Source organism: Ammodytes marinus (genome assembly GCF_949987685.1).
Source record: "Ammodytes marinus genome assembly, chromosome: 8".
Classification (NCBI taxonomy): domain Eukaryota; kingdom Metazoa; phylum Chordata; class Actinopteri; order Uranoscopiformes; family Ammodytidae; genus Ammodytes; species Ammodytes marinus.
Genome location: NC_137212.1, coordinates 31,697,171 through 31,709,301, shown reverse-complemented (window position 1 = coordinate 31,709,301; position 12,131 = coordinate 31,697,171). Strand labels below are relative to the sequence as shown.

Here is a 12,131-nt window from a genome sequence, read left to right as displayed (position 1 = left end):
GTGATATTAAAATATTTTGATATGCTGGACATTTTGTGAGCTGTAAGCCGTAATCAGCACAAAAAAGGCCTGAAATACCATTATTTTTATTAAATATAATTTCCATATTTTTTTATTATATTAGACGCACCTGTATAATCTCCAGATTCTTCAACAACGTTGGGAATACTTGTCAGGTGCTCTGTAAAAAAGGTGGAGCCTGTGGCCATGGACAAGGCAATTCAATGTTCATTGAGTCAGTTTTAAAACAAGAGCATCAAATGAGTTGAATTGTGTATCATGTTCAGAGGTTAAATTGAAAAATAGACTTAAAGGAGAACTTCGTAATGGAGCAGATAAGCTTAATGAACACTGGGTCAGATGGTACGTTTGATTTCTAAATGCACTCTTGTGTATGACCAACATACTTGAGAAAGTAAACAAACACTGAAATGATACAAAAAAAAAAAACTTTTTATTTGAAAAATGCAAAAATTGTACAAAGAACGGTTGGTAGGTGGTTGCATGAATGACGAACATAGAGAGAAATTTGATTGAATTGTAGCAGAGTTTTTAACAGCATGTTAACATGGTTGGGTGTTATTGAGTCAAGTGCTGGTTGTTGAGTGAAGGGAGACTGTTTCTGATTCAACAGAGTCCAACACCTGGTCTAGAACAGCAGACTAAGATGTAAATCAGCCACACTGCGCTGGGAAGAGATGGAGCTTCAAGTGTTGAGGTGGGCCTGCTGCATGATGACTGAACAAAGACTCAACATCTGCAGGTACTCATCTGCTCCGTCTGACAGACACTTCCCCACCACCTGAGCCACACACAACACAAACACACACACTGAGGGTTAGACAATGGTACCAGTCCATGTCAAGGTCATTCACTTCCACTTTATTACATGACACTGAGAAATCCTTATACGTAGTACAGCAGTAAGCTCACATATTACTAACAATTGTGCCCTTTTTGAGAAAAGCAAATATTTCCTATCAAGCTCCTCCCCTTTACATTACAGCCCCCCCTTCCTAGCAAGCTCTTCCCCTTTACACTACATCTAGTCTCCTTTCCCACAGACTCCTCCCCTTTGCATTACAACCCCCCCCCCCTTTAGGTTATAGCCACTCCCCCTTTCATATCCAGCCCCTCCTCTTTCTATCAAGCTACTCCCCTTTCCCACATACTCCTCCCTTTTACATTACAGCTCCCCCTCTTTCCTGTCAAGCACCTCCCCTTTATGGTTCAGCTCCCTCCCTTTCCCAGACTCCTCCCCTTTCCATTAAAGTCACTCCCCTTTTGGCTCCAGCTCCTCCCCTTTCATATCCAATCCCTCCCATTTCCATTACATATACTCTCATTTCCTCGACAGCTTGTCCCCTTTCCGTTACAGCACCCCTTCCTTATCCAGCTCCTCCTTTCCACTCCAACAGTCCCTCCCCTTTCCTATCTGCTCCTCCCCGTTATGGTCTAGCCACTCCCCTTTCTTCTCCAACCCCCCACCCCCCGGGTCCAGCCACTTCCCTTTCCTCACCAGCCCATCCCCTCTACAGTCCCCCCTTTCTGTTACAGCCCCCCTTCCTTCTCCAACGCCTCCCGTTTCTCCCCCAGCCTTCTGCTCCAACTCCTCCCCTTTCATGTCCAGCCACCCCCCTTTATCCTATAGTCCCTCCTCTTTCCACACTATTCCCACCTCTGTCCTCTTCATCTCCTCCCCTTTCTTCTCCAGCCCCTCCCCTTTCCACTGAGATCACCCATGTTCAAGGAAATGCATTTCGGTCAATGTCAAAGCCATGTTGATTCTGATAATACATGGGGTTTGCTGTAGCACCCACCACCAGGCAATACTTCGCATTTACGTACATAATTGTGTAGATTTTGGTAAATTCTTACTGCGCGCGAGCCGAATTTTTTTGCCCTTGTAAGATCTCTGCGTCTGATTTTTGGCACATTTACTGTGAATTGTGTAGAACACAATATGCAAATAAACTTTGAGTGTTGCTGTGTGGGAGATTTGATTCTTTCATGTTTTTTTTCTCCAAAATGTTTATGAATAACATATAATATACATTATATACAACATAATGTATCTTTTTTTTTATCGCAGTATTGATAGATATATAGTATTTCCACTATTGGCTCCAATGTCCAGCTGGGTGAAGATAGTAGCCAGCCGAGGTCACAACTCTGCTAGGGGGATCCGGGGGTATGCCCCCCCGGGAGATTTTTTTTTACCTTTTTAAAGTGAAATGCATGAATCTGGTGCACTTTGAGAGGAAAATTAAGAGGCTAAATCTGAGGAATTTTGTGTGAACAAATAATTTGGAGACACTGGGTCGGATGAATTAGAAGCTATTGAAGGAAGACACATGGATTTTCCATAGAAATATAAATTTGAAATAATATAAAAATATTATGCAGGGTCCTTTGGGATGGGCTTGGTGCTCTTTTTCTTTTACGGGACATATTTTTCTGTAATATAATGAATTCATTTAAATGCAGCGAGAGGAACGAAGCAGAAGAACTCTGTTGTCCAGTTATCTTTTTTTCCACAGACGAGGCTGAAATAGGCTATAGACTATACACAGTGCATGGGCAACTGAGGGCAGCCCCATTTTCAAATATTTTTAAATAAACTCAATACTAACTGTGCATGCCATGGACTTCAACGTGACGTGATCAGTTAACCTCGGATTACCTCCCAGATGAACTGATTCAATTATTAAGCTATTAACTATCTACCAAAACATTGTATTCCTTTTATTGTATGATAATTTACATTTACATAATATGTTGATATCAAACACACAAACTAAAAAAAACAAAATAAAAAAATAAATTGGGGGGCCCCCCCTGGCAGTCGGGACCCTAAGCAACCGCTCATTTCGCTTATGCCTCGGGCCGGCTCTGCTGACAAGTGACCACTATAAGCGGGTGGGGAACTTGGAGGCAGGCTGTCCTGCCCACCCAATAATACAATTAGAAGCAATGCATGGTAATGGTATATTCTTTAGTATTAATTAATTGTCTGAATTTTATTTGACATTTTCTTGGACAGCGAATGAACAGGTCCGTCCGATAGTGGGTCTGGACTTCCACCTTAAAAAAAAATATATATACAGTCATATGAAAAAGTTTGGGAACCCCTCTCAGCCGGCATTATAATTGACTCTGCTTTCACACAAAAAAGATAAAAGTGGTATGTCTTTTATTTACCAGGAACAGCTAAGTAAGATCCAAACAAAGATTTTTTGAAAAGCAGTATTTAGTTTTATGAAATTAAATAAAATGTGAAAAACTGGCTGTGCAAAAATATGGGAACCCTTGTGGTCTTGCTGATTTTAATGCATGTAACAGCATGTAAAACTGAGGACTTTAAACACAAAATTGGTTGGATTATGTTGTTAAGCCTTGAACCTCATATAAAGGTCTGTTTAATCATGATAAAAGGTATTTTAGGTGCCTAAATGCAAGTTCCACTTCTCTTTGACTCTCTGCAGAAGTGAGACAGAATGCGATCATCAAAACAGCTCCCAAAATATCTTAAAAACAAAGATTATTCATTGTCATGGTTTAGGGGAAGGCTACAAGAAGCTTTCCCAAAGGTTTCAATAGTCAATTTCTACTGTAAGGAACGTTGTCAGGGAATGGAAGGACACAGGCACAGTTGCAGTTAAACCCAGGTCTAGCAGACCAAGAAAAGCACAAGAGCGGCATATGCGGCGGATTGTGAGAATGGTTGCACACGACCCAAAGATCACCTCCAAAGACCTGCAAGAACATCTGGCTGCAGATTGTGTATCTGTACATGGTTCTACAATTCAGTGCAATTTGCACCAAAACATCTGTATGGCCGGGTGATGAGAAGGAAGCCCTTTCTGCGCCCACGCCACAGATACAGTTGCATGGAGTATGCAAAAGCTCATTTAGACAAGCAAGCTTCATATTGCAAGAAAATGCTTTGGACTGATGAGACAAAAAATAAGTTATTTGGTCTTTATAAAAAGCAGATGTTTTGGTGCAAATTGCGCTGAATTGTTGAACGATGTACAGATACACAATCTGCAGCCAGATGTTCTTGCAGGTCTTTGGAGGTGATCTGTGGGTTGTGTGCAACCATTCTCACAATCCTCCACCTATGCCGCTCCTGTTTTTTTCTTGGTCTGCCATGCCTGGGTTTTACTGCCACTATTCCTTTGTCCTTCCATTTCCTGACAACGTTCCCTACAGTCGAAATTGACAATTGAAACCTTTGGGAAAGCTTCTTGTAGCCTTCCCCTAAACCATGACAATGAACAATCTTTGTTTTTCAGATCTTTTGGGAGCTGTTTTGATGATCCCATTCCGTCTCACTTCAGCAGAGAGTCAAAGAGAAGTGCAACTTGCATTTAGGCACCTAAAATACATTTTCTCATGATTAAACAGACATTTCTATGAGGTTCAAGGCTTAACAACATAATCCAACCAACTTTGTGTTTAAAGTCATCAGTTTTACATGCTGTTACAGGCATTAAAATCAACAAAACCACAAGGGTTCCTATATTTTTGCACAGCCAGTTTTTCACATTTTATTTTATTTCATACAACCAAATACTGCTTTTCAAAAAATCTTTGTTTGGAAAACATCCCAGTACTTAGCTGTTCCTGGTAAATTAAAGACATACCACTTTTAATTTTTTTTTTGTGAAAGCAGAGTCAATTATAATGCCGGCTGAGAGGGGTTCCCAAACTTTTTCATATGACTGTATATATATTTTTTTTTTATTGGGTGGGCACGGCCCACCCTGGCCCCTGGCTACCGCCGGCCCTGTCTCTAAGGTGTCTCTAAATCATTGGGCATATCCACTTCAGTTGAAAATGACTCCTTAAATGGTTCATCACATGGTCCTTTAATTATGAGCGTTTGAACATTAAAAGATCCCATAATATGCAAAATGCACTTTTTTAACATAAACATGGGTCCACAGTGTGCCTAGAGACTGCCAAAGTATCAAAAAAGAAAAACTCTCTTTTTCTCACCCTCCCCCTTTCTGAAAACCTCCCCAATATACAGTATAGTACTCTGTTTAGACTTTCTCGCTATGTCGTCTTAATCAATAACCAAGAACTTCCACCGTACAATAGTCTATGATAAGGCCACCCCTATTTCTTATTGGTCCACGGCCCCCAGATCCTCTCTTTGCAGTATGAGTCAAATGGATGACTCTCCAAAAATATGTGGTCACATTTCCTATTTCTTCTATGGTTTTCTACAGTGTGTTCCAAATTATTATGCAAATGATATTTTTCTCAGATTTTCCTAAATAGTCGATGCAAATGACAGTCAGTATAATTTTCAAGTCATCAACCGTTAAAGTATGATTCAAATTTTATTGAACAAACCTCCAAATGATAACGGTATTTTTTTCAAAAATAAAAAACTCAAAATGCACCGTTCCAAATTATTATGCACAACAGAGTTTCAAAACATTTTATAGGTTGTAAATAACTAAAAATGGTCATTTGTTGAATTTGCAGGATGTGAAGGTCATATTTAGTGAAATCAAAAGCTATTTCAATAAAAAACATCTTAACATCTTTTACATGTCATCATAGGACCCCCTCTTTGATATTACCTTCACAATTCTTGCATCCATTGAACTTGTGAGTTTTTGGAGAGTTTCTGCTTGAATATCTTTGCAGGATGCCAGAATAGCCTCCCATAGCTGCTGTTTTGATGTGAACTGCCTCCCAACCTCATAAATGTTTTGCCTGAGGATGCTCCAAAGGTTCTCAATAGGGTTGAGGTCAGGGGAAGATGGGGACCACACCATGAGTTTCTCTCCTTTTATACCCATAGCAGCCAATGACACAGAGGTATTCTTTGCAGCATGAGATGGTGCATTGTCATGCATGAAGATGATTTTACTACGGAAGGCACTGTCCTTCTTTTTGTACCACGGAAGAAAGTGGTTATGTATTTCTGAGCCCAGTGCAACCGTTTCTGCTTGTGAGCATTGTTTAGGGGTGGCCGAATAATAGGTTTATGCACAGCTGCAAACCTCTGGAGGATCTTACACCTTGATGTTCGCCGGACTCCAGAGGCACCAGCGGCTTCAAATACCTGTCTGCTGCTCTGTAACGTCATTTTAGCAGCTGCTCTCCTAATCCAATGAATTTGTCTGGCAGAAACCTTCCTCATTATGCCTTTATCTGCACCAACCCGTCTGTGCTCTGAATCAGCCACAAATCTCTTCACAGTACGATGATCACGCTCAAGTTTCTGTGAAATATCTAATGTTTTCATACCTTATCCAAGGTATTGCACTATTTGACGCTTTTCGGCAGCAGAGAGATCCTCCTTCTTAATAATGTGGAACGTCCTTCTTAAGTAGTTTTTCCTTTGATTGGGCTCACATGGCAAACTAATCATCACAGGTGTATGAGATTAATTTAAATTATCCAAGGCATCCTGAGACACAATATCATACATGAGTTTAATTGAAAAACAAAAAATGTAAAGTTTATGACACTTCAATCCAATTTGCATAATCATTTGGAACACGGTGTAGAAACAAGGAGTGTCACTACTTCCACGCTGGCACAACTCACCCCACTCTCCCCTATAAAGAATGTGATAACGCTGAAACCCTTGGTCTGGTTTAATTAATATGTAAACAGAAATGGATTTGAACATGTTTATAGTGTGGTATGGTTAATATGTAAAAAGGGATTCATATCTAAAGTATTCAACGTAATTGACTCATTGTTTATCAATCAATAGTTCTTAAACCTTTGTTTGACTAATAACTGAACACACACTCTGCGCCACCTTACCACCACAAGTAAATTCTCAACCTGCGGGAAATACTGTGAACCATCATTCAGACTGGCTTGATATCATATTTAATAAAAGTGTAAAAATCCCTGTTTGCCACTCAACAATTAGAAAGGAAATGAAGAAGGAAAAACAAAGTCAGTGTCCTCCAGGACCATCCCGATCACTTACCGCCATCTTCTCTGTGATGGCTGACTTCTGCTTGTCGCTCAGCTCCTGCTCTATGATGGCTTCATGGAGCTGACTCAGGATCTGTGTGGCTGCATAGCCTTCATCCACCATGTTCTGACAACATATGACAAATGAGATGTACAGCCCGCACAATACACATTCACTGCAAGTCAATCACAGATAAATATGTCATTGTTTAAATGTCTTATTTAATTTGGCATGATTGTATGTTTAAATGCGTTGGCCTGAACATTTCAGCCTGATATATACTCACAAGAAAAAAAATGTATGTCACACTAAACACAGGGCTGCAAATATAGGGGCACAGAGGGGTGAACGCAACACCTACCCTGACTGCAACCTCCATTTTCTCAAATGTTCCTTTGAAGCAGACCTGGAGCAAGCTGTCAATCATCTTGGGTGGTAACACCTATAACACAACAAAGGGACATGACTCATTCAAGAATCAAGATGTTTTGTTTGTCATATGCACATTAATAATTACAGCACAGGGTTCGACATAACGTATAGCCCGATGGCCCGGGGCCAGTAAAATCATATGCAGGGCAAGTTGATTGGCCAGTCACTGTCCCGCCCGGGCCAGTGACTGGCCAATCACAGTTCAGTATCTTTTTGTAGACTACATCATGGTTCATTGAAATGCGCGTTGAGAGTCGGAATGAAAGCAGTGTTTATTTAAGACTCAATATAATAAACCTAATATAAAATATATTTTTTAATGAAAGGCCAGTGGACAAACGATGCGTGGGCGTTTTGACAGGTGGAGCAACAAGCGGGTGCACTCTCGCTCGGCAGAGCTGCCTACCGTCCGCCTGCGAGTCGACAAATCAATCGACTTGCTTTGCCCCCTTTCTTTCTTCCCACAGCAGAGGTTGAGGTGCAGAAAATGATAACTGCGCTTTTCCTTTATCTGCCGCCGTAATGTTACAGTATTTGCATCCAAGTGGTAATACAAATGAGAGGCGTTATTTAAACGCTGTGAATGAGTCTCCGGTGATTGTGTCGGTTGTAGACAGAAACCAACGGAGGGACTCCGCTCACTGTACAGTTCCTATAGTCGCGCAGTTTGGCACTGTGTTTTCAGGCTCGAGACATTCAATCAGATCGCGGAAGTCTTTCCCATTGAAATCGCTAACGGGGAGAATATCCCCGGTTATTATTTTAGCCACAAACCAGATCATCTGCGCGGCGGCTCACTCGCTGGCGAGATCACACGGTGAAACGCTGCTGTGATCGGACGAAGGCATTGTGTGTTTCTAAGGTGATTAAACGTCATAGTCTTAGACGAACGTTTAACTTTATGCTGCATATTTTGCACTGCATTGTTTTTTATCAATAGTTTGAAAAAATGGTCCCACACCGGACTCTTATGTGAAGCTGACACTTCATGGAGAAGTGACACTCCTGCAGCGCGCTCACGACCAGACGTGAACTCACATACACGGTGAAATCTCCCATTAAAAAAACGGCATAACCCACTGATTTTCGGATTTCTATTCTATTTTTAAAGTCAACTTGAGCGCAAGTGGAAAACCGGTCATTCGGTCGACACATTCACATCCCTAATGCATATAGAGAAAGTAATAAAAACAGCCTACCACACCACAAAGAATGATCAGACCTTCATCTCTTATTTTTTTTTTATGTTTGAACATGACTTCTGCAGGTGAACTATTCATTAAACTGCCCAAATTCAAGAATAAAAACAACCATCAAACTACTGGACTTTAAAATACTGGCCGACTCTTTCAACATACTTTCAGTTGTAGGCTTCTAATTCAATATGTTTGCCTGGTTTTATATTATGTGTATGAGCAATATCAACATTTCATATAATTAACTAAAAGAAAAATAACCAAATCTAAAGGGAATATCTATACTGTTACAGTATAGATATTCCCTTTAGATCTGGTTATCTTTCTTTATTTTTCTAATACAGGTATTATAATTATTGACACTAAATTATGAAGAAAAAAAAAGTGTGTGCAGGGCCAGTGAAAATATACAAGGGGCCAGTAAAACTCGGATCCACTGGCCCGGCGGGCCAGTAGGAAAAAAAAGTTATGTTGAACCCTGCAGCAGCAGAGAATGAAATTCTTAAGTCCCAGGCTCTTCTTAACAATGCAATAAAGAAGAAGAAAAAGTGAAAAACCCACCAGTAGGTATCCTGGAAATCCAGACCTGCCGCTGGCAAATTAAATTTGCTCAGCATGTTGGTCTGAGCACGATCCATTGAATCTCATTACATGTGTGAGTTACGTTTCAATTGGTTCTATCTGATTTGGACGGGCCAGAGCCCTATGTATGGTGCTCTGGGGCGGACGTAACCGGATGACGACAGTGCTGTGTATGTGCCGTCGAAGCCGTGATAGTACACAACAAAGATGGATAAGTAGTTTGAGACGGCTTTGGCCTCGACACTTAACGATTTGGAAGACGGCACTCGAATCTTTCATTAGCAACAAAGAGGAATTTTTTGTTTTGCCGACCGACCACAGCAAAAGTTTGATTTACCAGTTAACCCTGCTGTTCGCTAAACGAACAGGGCTGAATACAGCATCTTGTTCATTGCTCTGATTGGTTGTAGTGCTATCCAATTTCGTGCAGTGTTATTTGAAATGCAGGCGTAGGTGCCGCCCCTTGAGTTGGGAATGTCTTTTGATCGTGGCCAGACCCTCTATCGTTCTAGATGTGGGTCTGGATTTCCAGGCTAACCATTAGGTGCTAATAATAACTGAAGTGAAACAGGATACTGGAAGGTAGAACATCATCCAGTGTCCTGCATGACACAAAGCTGTGTTCTCACCCCGGCTATCTCCACGATGGCGCGCTCTGTGATCTCCTTGTCCACGTTGAGGCGTGCAGCACTCTGGAGGAAGGTGATGGCTTTCCTCAGGTCTCCCTCAGACACCTTCACCAACGCTGCTATGCTCTACATGACAGGGAAACAGGCATCACACACTGGACCAGCTTATACCAGACCTAAGGGCTAGAATGCCCTAGGGAAAAATGTTTTTCTTTTTGTCAATTCCAATTTCTGACATTGAAGCGTTCCAGCTTGCACAATGTTAAACCATTGATGAGATTTCAGAAAACAGATTCACAGGGGGGCCAGGGCTCTAGACTGCGACCAAACGCTTGCATTTTGCGACCATTTTTTGAGGCAGTGCGAGTACTTACGTTAACCATTCCCCTGCTGCTGTCTGCAGGTTAAACTAGTAAGACGTCGCTGATGAATGTCTGTCCAATATCCCACTTGAAAGTTTGAAAATAATTTCACCGTGGTAATTAACGTTGCTTATACGTAAATAACGTTATGAAATGGATGCAAGTGGAGCTCTGGGTCCCTGGCTGTGCCGTCTGTGAGCCTGGAGAGTCTACCGGCTATGGCATAGATCTATAATGTTGACTTTTAAAATAAATATTTTCTAATAAAAAGAATGTCTTTCATTTTGAGACTGTGGCGGCACCAATTAAACTGTGGAGGGCCACCACAGTACAATGCATTAGTGGGAAACCCTGAAGTTGCTACGTCGCTGTGGCAAAACAACCAATCTGTATGAACACCTGAGACTGCACAGAGGAAAGCAGAGAGCAGAGTGATGGCCTAGGCTGGTTTCAGGGAGTTTACAGAAGTGCCACACTGCTACTGTCTTTGACCTTTAGAGGAATGCATTTTTTCTTTTTTAAATCTACTTTTCCAAATGGGTAAGTTATTTTGAACAATTGGCTAGTGTAGATACAAACTTTGATTTTAATATATCTTCAATGCAAAACTATAAATAATCTCAGTATTTTCCCAGAAAGCAATCAAGTACTGTAGACTCAAATTAGCATTTATTTATTTGACCACATTTGCAATATTGTCCACTATAATCTCAATTGCACAATTCCCAAATGGTGCAGCACTATTGCCACCACGCCTAACTACTTTTGCGATTGTTTATAGAAACACTCACACGTTAAATGTTATGATAAAGCTTCACTAACTGGACGTATCTATACATCTTAAATAGAACTATAAGGCTGAAATAAATATTTTCTTGTCTTGCTTTGCACCATATGAGCAGAGCTACGAAAGGCAACTTAAACATTTCTCTCAGCTCCACATTCTAAGCAAACTGTCCTATTCTCTGGCTGTATCTTGATTCAGGGTTTGCGGTCTACGTAGGCTGCATTTGAAGACCGATTGCGTCATAGCGGCGCGCAAAGGTTGTTCCATTTGCAAGGCTCCTTGCAAGGCTCCTCATATCATGGACCTAAATGCAGCCTTCGTTTCACGGTTTTGAAGGCTGCATCAGATGTATCCTTCGCAGCCCAACATATCCCATGATTCATTGCGTTTTTTCAGAGATGGCATAAAATAAAATTAAAAATAACAAAACAGCAACTTGTTGCTCCATCTTCTTAACTTTTATCTTCCTTTCTTTTTTTCTTGTACTTCTTTTTCTTTTTTCCTCCGTTGACAGGGCTGTTTCCGTTGGCAGCAATCAGGGTTGCTAGGCAGCACAGGAGCGGCCAGTCGTCACGCAAGGCAGCGGCTTGTTACGCAAACCGGAAATGCTCGTAAACAGAGCGAAACGGAGACCTGCGGAGACCGTCTCGTTTAACACGCTCGTTGGCCTTGGAACCGGCCTTCGAATCGGCCTTCACAGGCTATAGCCTTCATAGACCGCGAGACCACGTCCTACCAAGGAGGCGGTCTCTGTAACGGGATACAGCATCTGTGTGTTACCTCTGGTGTGTACTTGAGCTCCTCCTTCTCACAGATGTCCAGCAGGCGCTCTTCTTGGATCTGATTGGCTAGAGGTTTGAAGCGAAACTTGGAACATCTGGAGGTGAGAGGCTCTATGATCCTGTAGAAAGACACAGAGAGCAGGGTCAATGTATGTGTGTGCTACTCATGTTGTGGGGACATGTTTCTGTTTGCACACTGATATTGTGGGGATGTACCTTCCTTTTGGGGACAAAATTGAAGTCCCCATGATGTAAATAATGACATTTAAGGATGAAGCCTTGATTTAAAGTAAGGGTAGACTTAGGTTAAGGGTTAGGTTAGGGAAGTAGGGGTTATGGATAGGGCAAGTCTCCAGGAAATGAATGGAACTCTTTGTAATGTCCTCGGAGGTGATGAGAA

General features: G+C 41.5%; 1 protein-coding gene across 2 annotated transcripts in view; it reads right to left on the bottom strand.

Annotated features, from left to right (window-relative positions):
• Window positions 1-485: 485 nt before the first annotated feature.
• Window positions 486-12,131, bottom strand: part of rfc4 (replication factor C (activator 1) 4) — a 43,475-nt gene continuing 31,829 nt past the window's right edge. For both annotated transcript variants that reach the window (XM_080032340.1, XM_080032339.1), the window contains exons 7-11: window positions 11,730-11,850; window positions 9,801-9,926; window positions 7,323-7,403; window positions 6,974-7,087; window positions 486-802 (exon numbers count right to left, since the gene is read on the bottom strand). In XM_080032340.1, coding sequence (XP_079888466.1) covers window positions 707-802; window positions 6,974-7,087; window positions 7,323-7,403; window positions 9,801-9,926; window positions 11,730-11,850 — 538 coding nt within the window. In that variant the 3' untranslated portion in view covers window positions 486-706. The remainder of the gene's footprint in view (window positions 803-6,973; window positions 7,088-7,322; window positions 7,404-9,800; window positions 9,927-11,729; window positions 11,851-12,131) is intronic.